This window comes from Taudactylus pleione, unplaced genomic scaffold, assembly GCF_031769625.1.
Source record: "Taudactylus pleione unplaced genomic scaffold, aTauple2 ptg000043l, whole genome shotgun sequence".
Classification (NCBI taxonomy): Eukaryota; Metazoa; Chordata; class Amphibia; order Anura; family Myobatrachidae; genus Taudactylus; species Taudactylus pleione.
The window spans coordinates 8,234,106-8,256,899 of record NW_028284445.1 but is presented as its reverse complement, the minus strand read 5'-3'; the positions used below and the strand labels follow the sequence as shown (position 1 = coordinate 8,256,899).

Genomic DNA, 22,794 nt, shown 5'->3' with positions numbered 1-22,794 from the left:
AATAGCGAGCAGCTCATACCCTGTTCGATGTACTCGATTAATCTAATAAATAGCGGACATGAGGTAGGATGCAAGCGGCCAGGGGGCGTAGTTTCCCAAAAAACGACCGCAAGTTTTGTACGCTCGTTCAGACCTAGAGGCGTGAACAGACCGCAAACAGCGAACGGTTCATTTGAATAGCCACCCCTATTTTCAGGACGAGCGAGCGCTAATTGCGTCCGGCTCTGAATCAGGCCCAAAGTCTGTAATGAGTCTGAGCAACTGCACATATAAAATAACCTTTTATATGTGATGAAATCTGAACAGCTCATGTCTCTGAAAACATTTTTATAATCTTTTTTTTTTAAATCTTATCATTTTTATTAAGATTTTTAGACACACCCAAACAAAATAATAAAAATGTCAATATAATAGTATCGGCAGGCATAAAATTTAGATCACATAATAATAACCAGAGAAAGTGATAAGAATGGAAATAACAGATCGTGGTAGACATCAAAAATATAGACCATAGCTATCTCCAAACGTACGGATAATGTAACGCGGACCCATAGGCGCCATCTGGGCCCACTTGATCTAAAGCTATATGGGATAGCCTATATAAAACAGACATACTATCGAGACAGTAGATAGAATTCAAAAATTTCACATCAAAATAAAATATACAGTAATCTTTTTAAAAAAAAAAAGAAAAACACTTCCATACCCGCCAACATTTAAATGTAAACAAACTTAAATATTACATAAACCCCTCCAGAAAATCCCAAATCAAACCTCCCTTAAACCCCCCACCCTGTATGACCTAACCCCAACTAGGTATACTTGGATCACCTAATCCCCTATCCCATTACTAACTAATCTAACCTAACTAAATACCTAAATCCCCCCCCCCCAATACTTAAAAAAAATAAATAAATAAATAAATAAAATAAAACAGGGGCAATAGACTAGATCGCCTTAAGCTAGTGGAAGCCAACCCCAGCTCGCAAACAGGCCTCCAGAATAATTAAATCAAAAACCCTTCCCCCTCAGCAAGGAAACATATATCAGAAATATAACCCCTACTACCTCCCAGCCTAAATAAAACATATATACATATACAGTCACATACATTGCACAGGATAATTGATAGGGGCAATAGACTTAGGTGACCTTACATAAGCAATAATCCGGCTCCCAGGCATAAAAAGAAAAACAATTCCTCCCATAGTGAACCAAAATAAGGTACACATTTTTATAATCTTAAGTGGTATTATAGTGGGGCATTTATGAAGATGCCAATATACATAAATTACGTAAATTACTGCAGGGCAAATGGCGTATTGTGACGTCATGCATCTGTTTTGCACTGATGTGACTGCCTATATGGGTAAAGTGCATGGTTTAGAGCATCCCGACGTTGGCAACTAAAGGGGGAGCAAAATGTTGCACCTTCCGATGCATGGATCTGGTTATTTCTTACCAAAAGCCTCAAGAAAAGGGGGGTACAGTGCTAGGGCCTGGTTCTGCCAAAGCATAACAATCACACCGTAAAGTGGTGTTGCCACACTCCCATAAGCAATGCAGCAACAGTGAAAGGGACCCCAAAAGTCTCAACTGCAGTGACCACAGACACAAACACAAGATTGTGGCTACTCCCACTCTTTATACCAGGGCCCAACATTTCAAATGGTGTCCTTGCTCCTTGATGAATGGCAATTAACCACAGGGAAAAAATTCCAGAAAAAGGAGTTATCCATGCTGTAGAGTGGAAGAGGAATTATCTATACTGCAGAGTGTTCATTGAATTGTGAATGAATAATGATTTATTTGTATTTTATTATAATGTGGTTTTTTTTTTTTTTTAATCTTCATTGAGCTTTGATTTTAATTAAAGTTCCATATATATTGTTTATTACTACATACTCATCACCATAAGCATTTTATAGTTAGATATCACTGTCATTTAGATCCAGGACAGCCTAGATCACAACGTAGTTATAAAACACAACCTCTATCAACGTCTGGGCTCTCTGAATAACAAAGAAGTAATTAAGATTGCTAATGTCCTTGTCAATTGCAACAAGTGCCTGAAGTGAATTATCACACTTATCCCATCACTTTACTGAGGCATCTGAAGATACGGCATATCTTCTTAATATGTTTATGCATAGATTTATTTATTGGTGAGCTATAAATTAATTCAACATCCTCCAAGTAAAAAATAAATAAATATATATATAGGTAAATAAGCCCTAGTAAAGTTATACTACATTGTTATATATCATAAATAGGTCTAACTGGATTTTGGAATTCTTAAATTGCATCTTTATCGCTAATTAAGTGTTTAAGGATAATCTAATAATATCTTTGTATGTTAATGCTGGCCCTAAGGTCTATTAAGAGATGACAGAAAATACTTATCTGCTTTGGTAAAAAGGCCGCATGCAACAAAGGCTACTAAATCAGTATTTATTCAGCTGTCATTTAATGCAAAATGGCAGAATTAAAGACTCATTATAGGCTATGTAACACAAAATATAACCTTTTTACTGAAGAGCACAAGAACATTTTGTACATACATAATAATCACAGCATTGTATTGCTGCAGAATGTGCGGTAGATATGGGTGCTCTTTGCAAGCAATTCAAGTCATCCTTTGCAATTATTTGTGCAATTAAAAGGGAAAGGTGCAGTTTGCATTGGTTTTGGTTTCTGAAATGTAATAACAGTCAGTATACCTGTTCCTGTAATGGTGCCCTCACATACTGCTATATCTGTGCCTGTAATGGTGCCCCCACATACTGCTATATCTGTGCCTGTAATGGTGCCCCCACATACTGCTATATCTGTGCCTGTAATGGTGCCCCCACATACTGCTATATCTGTGCCTGTAATGGTGCCCCCACATACTGCTATATCTGTGCCTGTAATGGTGCCCCCACATACTGCTATATCTGTGCCTGTAATGGTACCCCCACATACTGCTATATCTGTGCCTGTAATGGTACCCCCACATACTGCTATATCTGTGCCTGTAATGGTGCCCCCACATACTGCTATATCTGTGCCTGTAATGGTGCCCCCACATACTGCTATATCTGTGCCTGTAATGGTACCCCCACATACTGCTATATTTGTGCCTGTGATGGTGCTCCCACATACTGCTATATCTGTGCCTGTAATGGTGCCCCCACATACTGCAATATGACTGTTTGTCCTTAAGCAAGGGCACAATCTGCCTATTTCACCCAGTCATTAACCTCTCGAATAACAATATACATGACAACTAGCAGTGGAGAAAATATGGCCGATATATGTTTATTTCAAATATTGAATTGTAAACTCTTCATGGGAAGGGTATATCATGCACCCACCTATATTATGCCAGCTAGTCCAACAAATCCAAGGGTCACATGGACAGTGCCCAATTAATTGACCAGCTGACACCCCATCCTGGTGACAAACCAAAATTGGGGTCTAATAATAACCCAAAAAACATGGACATTGAACTCCTCCTGAATCGCTTCCCCAGCCTCTTACCAGGGTTCCCTCTAATATTACTGCATAGCCTCACCCCCCAGCCTGGAAAACCAATAAGCCCTCTCTCGTTAGCAGGAACACAGGCTGCAACAGAACATCCGGAACAAATCTCTTCTCTATATTTTCTTTCTTTCTTTTTTTTTTATCATATTAACATATCCATCCATATTATTTTTCCTTTTTTTTATTTTTTTAAACAACATCACAATTCACAATATAGCATGGACCCAGAAAACACCACCATACTTCTTCTCCCATAATGTACTGTAATCTGTAAATGGTGGGCTGGCAGAGCTTACTTCCAAACATCTCCTGCTTTTATGTATGCCCACCCCTGCCAGGCATACGTTACTCATTGCCACCACTTCCTCTAATTCGCCTGTTCACTACCAATGCCTAATCTCAAATAAGGTATCCATTCCTGACCTGCCACATTAGCTATGACCTCTTGGAAGAGCAGGACCCATGTTTAGCTGGGTACACTCTGATAGATGTATCGCCTTGTCCATTGAACAGGCGATATATCTTTAGTTCATCGCCGGGTGTGTACAGCGGATATGTCTGTGAACGACGTTGATCACAGACAGATCCGATCTGCTATACAGATGGCACATTTGCTGGTGTGTACGGGCGACCTGCCAATCGCATGCTGCAGGGACCCGGCGGTGATTGACAGCTCAACTGGGTGGGCAAATTTAAATGCCTGCCCAGTTGAGCTGTCAAGCCCGGCACATAGGGCAGGCGATTGGTAAATGTGCATACTCTTACCAATTGTCAGACAAGTCGGCACCGTCGACCTAGTGTGTACCCAGGCTTTAGGCTTCTTTATCAAAGCTTGGAGAGAGATAAACTGGAGAGAGATACATGGGGAGATTTATCAAAGCTTAAAGAGAGATAAAGTGGAGAGAGAAGTACTCACCAATCAGCTCCTAATTCATACTTTCCTACTTTTCCGGTACCTGTGGTAGGCTCCCAATTTTTCAGGTATAACCCCGCACCCCCGGAAGAGTACGCAATTCTCCCGCATCCCGCCCAGTCCCTAGAGAAGTGGGCAGAATGGGGAACATCTTACCTGGAGGGGGCGGGGCCTAATGACATAATTGTATGATACATGTGTCATTTTATACGCACCACCCCATATATTCAATTATGCACAATTCAAGGCATTGTGCAGTGAGTGGGTGGGGCCTATTGATAGTTTGTCCCCATCTTCGTCACTGCCCACCTGAATCTCCTGTCTGGGCTTCTCCAGGGGGCAAACGCGGGATTATATACAGTATTTTATATATATATATATATATATATACACACACACACTGATATACATATAATTATATACACACTTGAATGTTTACACACACTGATATACATACACACACACTTGCATGTTTATAATATTATATATACACTCATCACACACATATACTCTGCCTCTTCCCGATTGACCCGCAAATCATGGCATTTTCCACAAGGGGGTGGAGCTTAATAACATGGCGTCTGCTCATGCGTCTGTCGGGAGATTTCTGGGTATTCAGAAATCCTCCCTGCGTGCGCTATTGCTAAAGGTAGGAAAGTATGTCCTAACTGTCATTTTTCAAACACTGGGGAATATGTACTAAGTCTTGGAAAGTGATAAAGTGGAGAGAGAACAAGTACCAACCAATCAGCTCTTAACGGTAATTTTACAGGCTGTGTACAAAAATGACAGTTAGGCAGGGGCGTATTTATAATGGGTGCAAGGTGGGTCCAGGGGGCCCACACACCAAACACCCTGCACCCAATTAAATATACTCACCTCTCCGTCGGCCTGGCGCTGGCTGCATGGCCATGGCCCATGGCCATTTCCCCGGTAATTTGCGCATGTGCAGTAGAGATGTCCTGGGAACACAGCGCGGACGCCATGTTCCCGGAGACCTGCGCATGCGCAGTAGACTCTGGCACAATGCCATAGTCTACTGGAGAGGAGGGGGGCCCAATCGGAGCCTGCACACGGGCCCCCTCCTCACTTAAAGTGCCTCTGCAGTTAGGAGTTGATTGGTTGGTACCTTTATCTCTCTCCACTTTAACTCTCTCAGAGGCTTAGTACATCTACCCCACAGCCTCTAAAATTGTAGTTAGAAGCTGATTGGTTGGTACACAGCCTTTAAAATGACAGTTAAGCTGAGTACACACTGGACGATATATAATCCATTCTATCGAACGGACGATATAATTCGTTTGCAGATTGGCGGTGTGTACAGACGATATGTTTGTGAACAATGTCATTCACAGACATATGCCATTGAACCTGCAGCATAGCCGATGCCCGATACATCAACAGCAAGTTTATGGGCGGTCAATGGGTCGCCCGTACACTTGCTGCAGGGACTGCCGGTGATTGACATCACAACTGGGCGGGCAAATTCAAATGCACGTCCAGTTGTGATGTCAGCACAGACACATTGAGCGGCCTATCGGTAATTGTGTACAGTGTGTATAGCAGATCTGTCTGCTGGTGGGTCGGCAGATAGATCTACCAGGTGTGTACCCAGCATTAGAAACTTGATTGGTACTTTATCCAGTTTGATACATCTCTTCCACAACCTTTTACATTCAGGACTGTATTCAGAGTTGCAGTTTCTTTCGCCCGCAACTTGCTCTTTTATTTATATTATGTAAGTAAGTCTCTTCGCAATGTACATTATTATTCCTGGTAACTCTGCCCCATCTCCCTGCACCGAGGGAGCCTAGATGGGGATTGCAGGGAGCGTGTAGTTGCAGCCACAGTAAGAACATGTCCATGCGATATGTTTCCTACAAGGTGCAAATGTGCCTGTTTGGAGGGGAATTGCTTGCGGTACTCAACCCCTGGTGCAAGTTGCGAGAAGATGACGCCAAACACGTCTAAGGCACACTGATATATACAAATGCGGTTTAACTACTGCTGCTGCGAAGGGGAAAGCTGCTAATATGATATTAATACCGCTCTCCCACTGCAATGCAGAGTCGCAGCCTGGATTTTGTACATGGGTACGTGCGACCTGGCTGAGACTCCTTTCAGACTGGTGGCCCGACCCATCTTATTGATGGGACGATGACGTCACCGCTGTCACGTGCCAAGCCGGGTCACATGACACGGGTTATTTCAACTGGGTCCTTTCACACTGCACACTAACCTGGGTTGCTGCGTGTTCACATAGAATAACCCGGGTTATTGCTGGCAGTGTGAAAGGGGTATTAGTGTAGACTTAAAAAAAAGTTACAATAATTCTCTTTGTATGCGTCTACTTTTCCATACGGGCGCAGGCTACTTGCTACCTTATGCCAATGTGAGAATCCCATCATTGTATGTCATTGATCCATGTGTCTGCATATGGACATCGATCCCGCAACTGCCATCATTAGTATCTAGACTTGTATCCATTCCATGCTGAGTGCAAAATATCGGATCAAAATTATGCCATCTCCATCCACACGCTGGGACATACGACCACGGCACTCTCACAAGACCGAGCAGTTTTGTGCGCTTGCATGGTCGCCGCCTAATTACCGCCCTCCTTCTGCACTCACACTGAAGCCACACCTCCTGACATATTCCTGCCGCACCTGGCTCACGTTCTTTGCAGGGGGAGGGAGGCGCATTGGCTACCTGTGCAGAGATGGCGGCCAACTCGCACAATGCTAATTTCTTCCCAGGTGCATTTTATGTTTGTGCTTAGAGTAAAACTTTATATTATATTAGTACAACTTGTCAGAACACAGGCGCCAGAGATGGAACGGATTAGATCATTTCTATACAATGCATGCAGACACATCAACCATGTAAAAACAGAAGTCCAGCAAACGTGTGCACAACAAATAAATATACTTCAGAGCATCGGCAGAGTGTTTCCTACCTGCAAAGTGGTTCTACATGGTCTCTATCAAGGAAATCATGATCCCGTTTCACAGATGCAATGTCGATTGGAAACTGAGAATCTGGAAAGAGAAATGATAATTTGTGTCAGTGTGAATCCCAGTGCTCCAAGTCAGAGCTCTACATTGCAGAACAAGGTGACGCTCATTTAATCTTTTATGGAAAGGGATTTATTTTTATTGCTGTAACAAATAAAGTGAGTATAACATGGCTAACAATACTCACAAAATAAACCCAACGAAAAAAAAATCCAAAAATTGGTAACGGGTGCATGTTTCTGAATTATTGCATTCACTATAAATTAGCATCCAGCTCTATTGCTGAGCTGCCCACATTTATAGAGTCTGATGCTGAGCTGGTAGCAAAATGGGTGTAAATCAGTGGCGGCTCCAGCACGGTCCAAAATTCAATTAGGGGAGCAACACCAACTGCCAGTGAGTCCTGGCCACTGATGATTGGCAGCGTTTGGAGTGGCAGTTGGTGTGGCTCCCCTATTTGAATTTTGGACTGTGCTGCAGCCCCATCTCTGGAGCCGCCACTGGTGTAAATTATGCAAAAGAAAAGTGCAGAGAGAAATTGTGCATTTACGCACAACCTGAAGTGCATATGTGTCTGCATCGGCAGCACGTGTCTACTTTACTACAAGCCTTCATCCTCAGGGTGTACTTACACCTGCTCTGTGGCAGGTGCAAAAGCTATGCCTACTAACAGATGTACAGTATATACAGTGGAGTCCTGGCCTGCATTGGCCACACAAGCGCTGACGCTCCCTTACTGAATCTTGTCTAGCTGAGAACACCCTTCTCATCGCAGCTTCATCTCTCCGGATAGAGGATATAGAGGATATGTGTGAAATGCGTGGGGTTCTGCATATACATGTGTTCACTATCTGGGCAGTGTGAATCCATGCCCGGTATGCTGCATAATCACACGTATTGATCACTCTGCATCAAACACTGTGCATTAATCAACAATATATAGCAGAAATGTATGACTATGATTGTAATACATGGTTTACATTTAATTAAAACAATTTACATACATATTTTAGTCTGTTACAAAAGGATATTTCATACAAGGAAGGTTACATTACATAATAATTTTTTTATACATTTATTTCAGTGTAGCTGTTCTGGCCAATGGTGGTTTAGAGAGAACAGTAAGAACCCCAGCCACAAATCCTTATTCCACACAATAAGCACACTTAATTGGTACACATTTTGGATTACTTTTAGAACAATCCATTAGAACATACAGCACCTTCCCTCCCCAAGTGTATTAATATGAGCAGTAAGCCTCATGCTTCAAGTATTTTGTAACAAACAACATGTACCTCTCGCCAAGTTATTGGGAACGTACAACCCAAGCTCGCTTTTGTTTTCCATCATACTTTATAGCACTGAGTTTGCACAGAAAGGATTTTGACGCCATGGGCTATAGCGATCGTTGATTTGTATTTCATACTGTGGCCCTTTTCTACAGCTATCTTTGGGGGCCCACCCGTCAGTTTGGGATGTGTTCAGCATGTCAACAACATTATGTAGACAATCAGCAGATAAGTGGGACTATGTGGGCAGCACTATGCGGACAATGATACAATGCATCTTAAAGCATTTTAACCATGTCGACCGTATAACTGTAAAAATGCTGCTTTACTTATACTGCCGACACCAACACTTGCATTTTAACCTTGTCGGTGGTCCTCCAAGCCCCTCATTATTAGCCTCCATCTACATCCTACTTTGTTCTCATAATTATTTGTTATAACTTAGAATGTTTGTTATTACAGATAGGTGCCTCTATCATTGATTACATTAATTACTAGTATTAATTTAATTTGCTACCGAGATTAGGAATAATGTACAGCCCCTTTGATGGTTAGTGGGCTGCCCAGTGCGGCCTTCAAACTGTATCAGGTTGCCTATCATTGGTTTAGAAGGTTGCATACATTTCCATACATTTCTCTCTTTGCAACTAATTAGAGTGCTTTATCGTTTATGTGGAAGGTACACAACTGAGTCAATGCTTGTGCTGCTTTTAGCCGAAATCCAAGTGTATAGCTAAAATCTGGTTGCTATGGGCAACTTCTCCACCTGTCCTCTTTACAAGGTTTAATACATACTCTCAATGATTTTGTCTGTGACAAACACTGTACAACCAGATCAGAGAGTAATGCTGCCACACACAGAGGGACTGGGGACTCACTGCAGGCATGCACTTCCTGGCTGAATGATGACCATGCTCATATGCTGTAATAGAGGTCATATACTGTATCAACAAATTTCCTTGGGAACACCCGCTTAAACCATTGGAACTGGATCTCAATGCATATAATCTGATTACAAATTACAAAATTGCCCAATGAAAATGACAGTGTGTGAGCACCTTCAGACATAGATATGGGTGTATGTAAATGACAGTAGGGTGTAGTGTAGCCATCAATCAGCTTTAGCTGCCCATCAGTAACATAATTCTGCAGAAATAGATTATTCGCACACCAAGCCCAGTAACAATAGGTTAATCAGACACCTTTGTAGTCTATAGCATGAGCCTTTCTTTACGGTAATCTGTTAATTGATTCCCTGCTGTGCAATTCTGAAAGCACAGGTTTATCCTGCAGACATAGATTGCGACTGCTTAATTATTTTAATTATTACATAAATATTATTACTACATATACACGATTACTACTGTATCAAAGACTGGGTGGTCTTGATGAATGGGATCCTCTGTCCTCAGGCTTCCTATGTTTTTAGCGGCTGGCATAATTATGGTTTTGAAGCTCATAAAATCAGCCTTCCATGGGTGTACAGTGAGATGGAACAGTGTGATGTCATGGATGAAATGCATGGTAAATTCCATAGAGGAGCTGGTGCCATTACCTTCATAAAGCTGTGCGTACTGAGGAAATCCAGCAGCCCGTAACCACTCGCATGCTTCTTTCGCCTCGAGTTCTAAAAATAAGAGCAGAAAATAAATGTATGGCCTGGGCATTCATGTTTTATGACTATGGTACTTCAAAGATCATCTGTAATACTCATGTACAGGGATGTCTGTAACCTGGAAAAGAAAATATTCCAGGCTCCTAGTAACATAAATGTGCAGGGAGACAGTACACTAATGGTAAAGATCCTGTAGTAGGATTAAGAATTACTGTGGCTCATATATAATCAAACCTATTGAGAGATGTACAGTATGCATATTTTACCAAAAGAAGATACCAGGTATATTACTGAGATCCAATAAACCAAAACACTATGAAATAAAACTCTAGTCTACAATGACCAACGAAGTAAAGTCTGTTCTAAGTGCACTATTCAATACCTTTAACACAGGGGGCAGTATTGTCAGCAGAATTAATAGATGATAAGTGTAAAAGATTCAAGGGCAAAATGGATTGAATAAGAGAAGGTAGGAGCATTTACATTTGTGAACAGAAAGTAGATATTAATCCCCCAACATCTGCAAAATTGATTGGTCCAGGAATTCTTTAAAAATTATTTTGCCCATTTAAAATCCCAATGCTGGCTACTGCAAGTTTGTGAAACAGCTCCTGATGCTTGGAATATAAATTCTGCCTGAAACTGTCTGCTGAAGGCTCACCTTCACCTTCAACCATGAAAACCATCAGCGAAGACCACATTATGCTTCAGTGATTGTAAATCTTGTAAATCAGAGTTTCCCAGACTCAGCCATTACAGTCCAGGTTTTAAGGATATCATTGACTCATACATGCCTACCCTCCCGGAATTCGCGGGAGGCTCCCGATTTTTCAGGTAACCCCCCGCATCCCAGGAAGGGTAGGCACTTCTCCTGCATTCTGCCCACTTCCTAGTGAAGTGGAGAGAATGGAGAGAATTTCCATGGCGATTGCGAGTCTCCATGCAGAGGGCGAGGCTTAATGATGAGATTCTTTGTGATTTGCGTAATTTGGTCCCGCCCCCTATTTAAATTTCATCCAATAGTGTCACTTTGCCATGAGGGACGGGGCTTAATAAGGCACCTCGTCAAGCCCCGCCCGCGTCGCCACCCTCCTGCTTGTCTTTCTCTCCCGGGAACAGAAATATAAAGGTAGGCAAGTATGCATTGACTGAGTCTAGATAATTAAAACAAATTGACTGAGGTACTCATTAAGTCACCTGTGCTCAAGCATGGATATCCTTAAAACCTGGACTGTAATGGAGGAGTTTGGGAACCTCTGCTGTAAATTGTAGCACCCAGCACAATAATATTAACACAATTTTTTACTAGAATTACCCCGTCAAGAACTTGTACCATGGGCCTGATTCATTACGGATCACAACTGCGAATGCAATAGCAATTATGCACGCAGCTCAACTGCGATAGTATGCTAATCCATTGCGATCGCTAGCACTGCATGAGGACGCCCACTTTACCTTACACACATCCGTAATGTTTAGCAAGACTGCAAAACCATCGGTACAATCGTGTACCATCGCAGCCTCACGCACACTTGCACAAAGTCAGACCTTACTCAGAAATTGCTAACGTCAGCGCACGCTATGAGGCCTCAGTATGCGTAGGGCATCGCAGTGGCTAATTTATGCACGCCCCTGCAACGGCATAGAAACGCACTGACACGCCTGCATTTCTTCGACCACGCCCCTGTCACCACCCACAAATGGCACTTCCTGTCAATCACTGGGTCTGCGTAGTCACTGCAGTCACGCACTGAGATGCATACGCATGAGCAGTACGCAACAAGCGGCCGATTGTGTGTGTTTGAGCAACTGCAATCCATCCAAGCTGAATCAGGCCACATGATTGGTATAGTGGTTAGCATTGTTGTCTCACCGCACTGAGGTCCTGAGTTTGATTCCCACCAATACCCTGTATATGTGTTGTACATTTAGTTGCACAATCCCAGATTTCTGTCCATGCACCTGTATAATCTCTACGAAAAAGTAAATAATTCTCCAACACCCACTGATCATGCAGAGGTATATCACTTTAAAAAAAATTCTATCTTAAAGAGCACCCGTGTAATCTACACTGCAACAAGAATTAATGCCTGGGGCCAGCAAAGTATGAGCCAGCAAAAGGTGGTTATTTGGCTGTTTTTGATTGGTCCTTACTAGAAGTTGCATTAGGAGTTTCTCACTGTTCCTTGACAGCACTTGAGGTCCCAAAACAAGCTAAAAATATATGAGCCCATTGCATCCTCTGGTACAATATGTGACTTTTTGTTATACGGTGAAAAAAGTAAAGACGTGGACCAGTGGAGTTCATATCAACCATTCTGCTTAGATGTACTGTAGCATTTATCAAGTACATTCTATAAAATGATAGGTAAAAGCTGGTTGGTTGCTATGGGCAACTTCTCCACTGTCCACTGGTCGATTTATCCACTCATTTCAATTCTTGATACGTCAACCCCAAAATGTTTGGTGCTCATAAAACATCATAATGTCTATTCATAGCCATTTTACCACTTACTTCAATTGTAATATGAAGTGGTTGTCATGTGTAGTAGGCAGAGCCCTAACTAGATTTTTCAGTGCCCTGTGCCAGAAAGAGCATTGGCACTCTTCCCCCCCCCCCACACAATTTTTCAATAGGGACATCAGATGCGCACCCGAAAAGGGCCATGGTCTCATGGGGAAGGGCCAGGGAAGAGATAGGGGAGGCCAGGAGATGCTGGGGATAAAAGAAGAGGAAGCTACAAATGAAAATTATAATAAACAGAATATCAACATGCCCGACCAGCTCCCCCTGCCCTGCGGTGCCATGGCACAGGTCACACCACCCTAGTTACGGGCCTGGTAGCAGGCAACACTCACTACATTACAAATATATTATTTTCCAGAGTGAACTTCTATCTTAAAAAGGATTGCAGCCATAAATGTGCCTAATTAGAACATTCATGCCGGGTACTAAAGCATTAACCCCAGGTACTTGAAGTTGAACTGAAATTGCCTTTTGCAAACATAAAAACACTCTGTTGATGCCATGTGAATAACTGACCTTCCCTAGCAAAACTGGTAACCATGGAAATAACCTGTGGCCTGTACGGATTGTTTCCATAATTATAGATGTTGTTAAGGAAGGGTAATTGTTCACATCATACAGTATCAACTGGCAGCAACAGAGTGTTTCTGTTGTTTCAAGAGAGGATTTCAGACGTCCTGTTTGTTATAGGCATTATTCTAATAAACTGGACTACTGAGCCAGTGGCGTCACAATAGGGGTGCGGGCCGCACCCGGGTGTCACCCGCCGACGGGTGACACCAAAGTGCCGACTCCTCAGTGACATGAGCCGGGTGCTGAACTGTAGCATTACGTGCAACACTCCTGACACAGGGCCTAATTCAGACCCGCTTGCGAGCGTCCGTCGACCGCATAGCCACAGCCAAGCTGTTGCTCTGGGTCTCGCACCAAAGGGGGCATGCTGTCCATGGTGACTGACAGCACGCCCCCTTTGGTGGGTGTGCCGGGGGCGTGGCTGCCAGAGGGAGGCGCTCCCATGGGAACGCCTACCGTCTGGGTCCGACCCCACTGACATCACTAGTGATGTCAGTGGGAGTGATTTTGGCTCTGATAAAGCCAAAATCACTCAAGGGCTTGCGGCAACGAGACCCTACCGCAGGGTCTCGTTGCAAGCTCGATGGTCGCGATGGTCTTGACCATCGCGACCATCATCATGGACGCTCGCATAAGCTGTGGGTGGTAAGCCACAGCTATGCGAGCGTCCAAGAGGCTGCTCCATTTTTAGGTAGGAGGGCCCTGATTCAGAGCGAGCGCTCTGGTCAGAGTGTCCGGCTCTGAATCAAGCCCACAGTGAGGGAGCCGGCACTGTACATAGTCTGGTCCCCGGGGGCAGTGCGCATCTCCGGGACCCCCAGAGTGACTAAAACAGCTTTGCTGCGCACATTACAATCCTATCCGCACCGGGTGTCACCACGGGGAGGGACGCCACTGTACTGAGCTTAATGATTTTTAATTGATTTTATGTAGCGTTAGCATTTATCTTTATATGTCCCATGTTTCTGTAAAATTTTAAAAAAGTTACATAATATTGATTATGTACAGATAAAACTCAGTGCATGTTATTATTATTAGGTTGTTAACTTGTTATAAAGGTGAAACTACACATCAAATAGTGCCTGAATCAGAGTTAGATGCAAAGGCCATCGGTGCTGCGTCTTCTTACGCAGTGGATCTGAGAAGTTATGAAAATGTTGCAGCACTGTCTTTTGTAAAGAGACACCCATCGCTGGATTCTCACACAAACGTTGGTAACATCGGTAGCATCACCGGACCTCCGAGAAACCCCATAGTTGCTCAGAATGGCCGTTGCAAGTAAAGGTGCATACACACTAGACGATGTTTTATACCATTTACCTGATTCCGACGCATCGGAACGACAGATCGTGTAAAATATGTCCAAATCGTCAGTGTCCATTCACAATCACGATGCCGATTCGCGTCCGCGTGGGTCTTACATCGCATCTTCAGATATTGCCTACAGCCAATCTCGTACACGATCCGGCTGCATATCGTACAGTGTTTATGTCTGTACGATATGTCGTTCGGATCCGCATACGATGCTTGCAGGCATGCATCACGGAGATCCGTGCTGCAATCATGAAGACACATCTATGCCTATAAAAATTAATAACCTGTGAAAAAAAAAAAAGTGTGCCCCCTTCAAAAGAGCAACCAGCCGTGGGCTTAGTGATCCAGTGCTGGTTGTGCAAAATGCGGGGACAAACGGCGTATTAAAGCACAACCAGCACTGGGCTAGTCAGAACCGGTATGCAGTCGTGAAGCCGGTGGACATAGGGCCTGATTCAGAGCCGGACGCTATTTGCGCTCGCTCGTTCAGAAAAAGGGGCCGGATATTTAAATAGAGCGCTCACTCTTTGCGGTCTGTTGACGCCTCTATGTCTGAATGAGCGAACGAAACATGCGCTCGCTATTTTAAAAAAAACGCCCCCTGGCCGCTCGCATCCTACGTCATCTCCGCTATTTATTAGATTAATTGAGTACATCGAAAGGCGTATGAACTGCTCGCAGTGCTTGTGGTAGCATTTTCCTACCGCAATCATGCGAGCAGTTCAGGCTAAAAGACAACCAAGTGACGTGGTTGATGACGCTGCTTTGTTAATTATGCACACCCTTAAAACGCCCGTTTTGACCGTTTGGCACGCCTGGGTTTGGATCTCCACTCCCCGTTTTCAAGCACCTTCCCCTGTTACCACCCACAAACGCCTCATTCTGTCACTCAAATTAGCAGGCATTCGCTATTTTGCGAGCACACAATTTCCGACCGCAATGACTGGTTTGCGCATGCGTATTACACAACCCATATGCATGCGCAGTTGTGCAAACATCGCTCGGAGTGAACGAGCGGCCGCTTACGAGCGGCTCTGAATCAGGCCCATAATCCCGACAACCAGCTTCCCGAATGCTTTATCCCAGCGAGGGTTAAATGACAGGCGTCTAAATCTAGACGCCTGTCATTTTACCGATGCCGGGAGACCGGCGCCCGGCATCCCGGTCGAAGTGATGCTGGGTGCCGAGTGCGGATAGCCGCGGGGGGTGGGATTAGGTTTAGGGCTCCCGGGGGGGGACTTAGGGTTAGGCACCACTCCGGGGGACTTAGGTTTAGACGGCGGGGAAGGGGGGGTTAGATTTAGGCACTTAGAGGGGGGATTAGGGTTAGACCCTGGGGGGAACGTTAGGGTTAGGCACCCCTAAGGAGGGTTAGGGTTAGAGGGGGGGGTTAGGTTAGTAAATACTTACCTTGGGACGATCAGGATTTTCAGCCATGTCGGCCAGCCGCTGTGGGGATTTGAACCATCGGACTTGCGTCCAACGGTAATTCATACAGATTCCGTCAGAACCAGCCCTGATTGCCAAAATACAGGGGACAAACAATGTAGGGGTCCCCCATATTTTGAGCAACCAGCACTGGGCTCTGATCCGGTTCTGTTTCTGGAAATACAGGGGAAAAAAATTAGTAGGGCTGCCCTGTATTTACCAGAACCAGCACCAAGCTTTTTCTAGTGAGGGGCTAATGCCACAGCCAGAGGAACCCAATCACTGGGTCCCTCGGCCAAAGCATTAACCCTGACCTCTAGTCAGCCCAGGCGGGGATCTCTGGGGACCACCCCAATAAAGGGGTCCCCCTCTCCAGGGCACCGCAGGCCTAGGCTGATAGCCCGGAGCTATCCCCGGCACCCCTGGGCGGTGGGTGCCGTGTTGATTATGTAGTGTAGTACATTTGAAAGTGTTGAAAATATTGTCTTTTGCTGTGGAACTGCAGGTCCCAGCAAGTCTCCCCTGCATGCTGGTACTTGGAGAACCACAAGTACCAGCATGCGGGGCATCACGGGCCTCCTGCTACCTGTAGGACCACAGCAAAAGCAATATTAAAATAAACACAGGACACACACACCGTACAAAGTAAAAGTTTATTAAACATACATTTACACACACGGGATGCAATCGGGAAGCCGGCTGACGTAAGCCCGACAGCCGGCTTCCCGACAGCATTATCCCAGCGAGGGTTAAATGACAGGCGTCTAAATCTAGACGCCTGTCATTTTTCCGACACTGGGAGACCGGCATCCCTATCAAAGGAATGCCGGGCGCCGCAAGCGGACAACCGCGGGGGGAGGGTTAGGTTTATGGCTCCCAGGGGTACCTTAGGGTCAGGCACCCCCTCGGGAGGGTTAGGCTATGGGGAGGGAGGGTTAGGCACCCCCGGGGGGAGGTTAGGGTTAGGCACCCCCCCCGGGGGACATAGGTTTAGGCAGCGGGGAAGGAGAGGGTCAGGGTTAGGCACTTAGAGGGGGGGTTAGGGTTAGGCACAGGGGGGGAGGTTAGAGTTAGGCACCCCTAAGAAGGGTTAGGGTGGTTAGGTTAGTAGATACTTACCTTTAACGATCGGGATTTCCAGTGCTGTCGGTCTTCTGATGCTGGGCTCTGCTGTTTTGTCGGGCTGACGCTACCGGGATTCGAACTCCTGGCCATGCAGCCGCCAGGATATCATACCGATTCCACACACACATGCACACACTATCTCACATACTCACCTATGTATCCCTGTAGCCCATCGGTCCTCTTGTCCAGTAGAATCCATAGGGTACCTGTAAAAAAAATAAAAACATACTCACCGTTTCTTTTGCGAAGTTCGGCTTCTCTTCGTTCCAAGTAGGCAACTCGTGGGGTCTTGGCAAACAAAAAATGCAAATACGCGAGCCACCAGACATAGTACCGTCCTTTAAGGATGGTACTTCCCGAATGAAAACTTAGCGGCGGAGTTTCACTACGGAAACCCCGGTGCTGAGGGTTCATTGGCTGAAAGAGGCCTCTCAGCCAATGAACGGTTCCCACCATTGACTTCAATGGTGAGAACCGGAAAGGTAACTTAAGGTTACTTTTGCGGTTCTCATCATTGACTTCAGTGGTGGGAACCGCTCATTGGCTGAGAGGCGGAAGAGTTGCCTCTATCTCTCTCCTTCCTCCCCCCATCCCCCTGGGATCAACCTGGGATGGTGTGGGGGCCCTAAAAATATATGTGTACCGGGCCCCGTGATTTCTCTTGCCGGCCCTGAGTACAGGGTAAAACTGAGTGATACATAGTCATACTAATGCAGATACTGGCATTCACTGACAGCTTGGAGAACAACTCACAACCATATTTTACTGTGACCTACATCCAGGGCCGTAACTAGGGTAGTGTGACCAGTGCCATGGCACAGGACACCGCAGGGCAGGGGGCGTTGTTTGGGCATGTCAATTTTCCGGTTTATTATCATTCTCACTTGTAGCTTCCTCTGCTTTTATCTCCAGCATCTCCTGGCCTCCCCTATCTCTTCCCTGGCCCTTCCCCATGAGGTCATGTCCGCTTTTAGGTGCACTATCTTATGTCCCTATTTAAAAAATGGGGTGGCGGGGGGCCAATGCTCTCTTTTGCACAGGGCACCAAAGAGTCTAGTTACGGCTCTGCCTACATCTATACAATATTGATTCTTAAGTACCCCCTGTTAAAGGTAGACTAGAGCAACACGGTGATGTTTACCAGGTTCTAAAGCAGCAGTGACTGTATTCTGTAATATGCAGTAGCCTTCCCTTCCTTTTGTGCTACTTTTTAATTGCTTTAAAAAACCTGATCTTATACAATTCTTTCCCAACAAAAACAATAGAGACGTGCTTGGGATCGTAGAAGGCACAGAAAAGTAACAAGTAATATTTTCACTTGCAGGAATACCATTTTAAAGTACAGTAGGAGACATGAATGTAAGACACAGCACTAACTTTCCAGTATAAACACAAGTTTAACTGAGACCTTTGAGTTTTGACTAAACACATTAACAATAATTAGCTGGGCCAATCTGAGCAAGCCTTTTTTGGTCCAATGTTTTTGCTGGAAAGCCTGTGCGCCAGCTCATTAGCCTTTATTTACTTAGACGGCAGTTTAATACCTTGGCCTTGGTAGTCCTTGTAACATCTGAGAGTACATACAGTTCTTATTGAAGAAAAAACTTCCACTGCAGATATATTTAAAAGAACACATCTGTACCCCAAGGTAACATGTGCTAGAGTACGATCCGAACACATCTACTTGACATGGGAACTATCAGATGTACACTAAAATATTATTTCTAAGTTTTAGTCATTTGAAAAGTAAGGACCGTTCTATGGTACAAGCAGGATGTATTGTAATTAAGAAGCATATTTATATTCCTGTACACAACACACCGTATTAACAAGGTGCTGTGTTTGTACAATGGGAACATTTATAAAAGTGGGGTTATGAGAACTGACCATCACAAATGACAAGTTTTTCTTTGCCCCAGTTTTTCTTTACATCACCTTAAAAACTGTCCCATAATAATTTAAAATAGCTGAAATCGGGTATATACCCAGCCATCCTCACAATGGAAAGCTGAGTCCAGTTACACCTTTGCACAAATTGTGAGAAATACAACAGCCCGTTTTTTATGACATTAGAAATGTACATGGTTAGACAGTGAGGATTAGACGTTAGAGAGGTGCTTTTCTGTGGGAGTGCAATGTGAAGGTGCATAGAGCTTCCCAATAAACAGTGAGACCCGATTTCCGGCATCTCGTCTTTTCTGGATCTTTCCCACACTCTGACATCAGACCATGGGAAAGCTACACCATAATAAACAGGATTGATAGACCAATGTTCAGACTTCCCTGGAGGCTCTTTATTTTTACAGAAGGATAGGACAACCTATACACCCCCACCCCACCCCCACACACCCCAAGACTTAGGTTAGTAATAAATTGGTGAATGAGGATTTGGGTGGCAGAGAATTTGTTTAGAATATATATTATGTTTTTTTCCTCGGTGCATGTGTATTTTTTAAAGCAGTTGCACATAGTGCACTAGAGGTGCCAGTGAGACCTAAATGCCAGCATGTACTACAGAACACCAGTATACCCCAGCAATTTATGTACTGTATGACACTGAATGGAACCAGGGCCGGATTTAGTCCTCATGGGGTCCTAGGCAAGATACCTGTTTGGGGCCCCCCTCCCTCAACCATCCATAGCACTGATATGTGCAGTTTTTACAATGTCACTAGATGAGAAATTATATATATTATAGAGAGAGAGAGAGAGAGAGAGAGCAATGGACAGCACTTGGAGATTTATAGTAAAAAAGCGGCGGGCTGCGGACACGGTGACCATCCTCCCCCCCCCCCCACTGACAGGCGGCCACGTACAAAATAGTGCAAAAGATTTGTATCCTATGCAGAACATAGGATACAAGCTATATAAACATGCTGTACAGAGCAATATGCGAGTTTAATTGTAGCAAATGATGCATTAGACTCTACATTATGTCTAAGGGCCTGATTCAGAGCCGCTCGCTATTTGCGATCGCATGCTCTGAATCAGGGCGGGGAGTATTTTTTTTCCTGTACGCTCGCTAAGCTGTGGGTGCCCACCCACAGCTAGTGCGAGTGGGCAGGATTATCGCGACCATCGGCATTGTGAGGAGACCCTAAGGTAGGGTCTCAGTACTCGCAATGCCAAGTGGACTTCCAGCTCTAATAGAGCCAGAAGTCCACTACTGACATCCCGAGTGATGTCAGTAGGGCCACCCACAAACGGCAGGCGTTCCTTTGGGAACGCCTCCGTTTGTGTGCAGCCACCCACCCTACCCGCCTACAAAACGGGACGAGCTGTTGATCAACATCGACAACCGCCCAGTTTTGCTGCAAGCGCCGGAGCGAGTGAAGGTCTCACTCGCTACGGGGCTCGCGCGTGCGCACTGGGTCACCATCGACCTGCTTGTGAGCGCAATGCACTTGCCAGCATGTCTGAATCAGGCCCTGTGTCCACTTAATGGGTTCCCATACGCCATAAGGCACGATACACCCAGCGAGATTGAGACACTCCGAAAGGAGTAGTGTACTGTATGGTTCTTTACATTTAGCATTTTAGTCACACTGCAGTCACAACCAAGAGCCGCTCACACTGTACTAGAGACGCTGGGCTGCGACTTTAACTGCACATGAATTGGTTTTACACATGTACAAAGTCGCAGATAAAGCACAAATGGAACTTGTCGAGAGGAAAAGCTGCAGCTGCTCATATCAGAGCCCATATTACACGGAATTATACTCAGACGCACACAGAGATGTACAAATGTCACACATCCCATTGATCAGTGGGCCTGATTGAGAGCCGGACGCTCTGACAGAGCGCTCGCTCTGAATCAGGACCGGCTTTCTGTTTTTTTAGAGCGGCCTCCTGGCCGCTCGCATAGCTGTGGGTGACCACCCACAGCTATAGCGAGCAGCCAGGAAGATGGTCGCGATGGTCAAGACCATTGGGCTTGCGACGAGACCCTTGTGGTAGGGTCTCGTTGCCGCAAGCCCCAGAGAGCTTTCGGCTCTAACAGAGCCGAAAGCTCTCCCACTGACGTCACTTGTGATGTCTGTGGGGCCATGGGAACGCCTCCCTCTGGACAGCCACGCCCCTGGCCCGCCCACCAAAGGGGGCGTGCTGTCACTCAACATCGACAGCACGCCCCCCTTTGTTACTAGACCCGGAGCGACGGTTTGCCCCTCGCTATCTGGGTCTCGCGCATGCGCACAACGGAGCCGGCTCCGTCGTGCGCATGCACACTGGGCTACCATCGACCCGCTTGCGAGCACATAGCGCTCGCGAGCAGGTCTGAATCAGGCCCTGTGTACACTAGCAATGCAGTTCTATCACTTCTGTGTGTTTCAATTACACTGTGGCTGAGTCACACGGGACAGCAACATTAAAAAAAGACACATCTGTATTTAGTATCAGATTATTATTATTATTATTATTATTATTATTATTAATAAACCAGTTCACCATGTTCATAACACAGTTGTTTAAGTCAGTTATCAAATTAAAAAGTTACAACAAAGTAAAACTGAAAGATGTTGAAAATGACACAATGTACTTCTGTCTTATTACATCGTGTATAATATACAGAGTATAACCCTCCATAGCTGTATGGAGAATGTAATCACTTGCCTCAGAGAATTTGCTTTACTCAAAAGACATAATTAAAACACCACTTGGCAGACCAGCGCATATTGTTTTGCTACTTAATGAGGGGATTCTGTTATTCCTATCACAGATTAAATTTTCTAAACATTGTGTCATAATTGAACGTTTCCAGCATACATAATGATTTCAGATAATCAACAGGAAGCAAACATTCTGTAAACAATTTGCATTACATAACTGTTAAAGGGGACACGATCGCCCTATTTACATCAGCCAGCCCACCTCAATACCCCGTCTGCACTATGGTGGAGGAAAGTACCAGTAATAGCGGCGAGTCACTTCTGCTGCCTTGTATATAAAACCAGGCCCACATTCTGGCATCAACATCATTATCTGTTATGCCACAATTTGAAAACACAGGACATACAGTATATCTAGTTGTTTGTCTGCCCCTCCCCATTAGAATGTAAGCTCTCGAGAGCAGGGCCCTCTACCCTCTTGTGCTCCTACTTACTTATTACTTCATCTACTCCTCACTCCCCACTAGGGCACCTAACACTTGTAACACTAATGCAGCAATGTATATATACCTTGTCCTGCATTGTATTGTACTGTACTGTAAGTCACTGGTCTCTAGTTCACTTATTTATGTACTTTGAAAGGCGCTGCGGAACGCTTGTGGCGCCATATAAAAGATAATAATAATAGTTGTAAGGGTATGCACTGTATAACTTTGTGAACGTCCTTTTATTAAATGTGCAACTTTAACCCAAAGGGGGGAATTCAATTACTGGCGATGTCCCAGCGATGCTAGCCTGCGAACATATATGCCAGTCACGGTAGCGCAGACAGGGAAAATGTCCACGCGCACCTGCTTAGGA

General features: G+C 44.8%; 1 protein-coding gene across 5 annotated transcripts in view; it reads right to left on the bottom strand.

The window, feature by feature from the left end:
- Positions 1-22,794, bottom strand: part of STARD13 (StAR related lipid transfer domain containing 13) — a 382,223-nt gene that overhangs the window by 35,927 nt on the left and 323,502 nt on the right. For all 5 annotated transcript variants that reach the window (XM_088460227.1, XM_088460230.1, XM_088460229.1 and 2 more), the window contains 2 exons: positions 10,300-10,371; positions 7,398-7,479 (listed from right to left, as the gene is read on the bottom strand). In XM_088460227.1, coding sequence (XP_088316353.1) covers positions 7,398-7,479; positions 10,300-10,371 — 154 coding nt within the window. The remainder of the gene's footprint in view (positions 1-7,397; positions 7,480-10,299; positions 10,372-22,794) is intronic.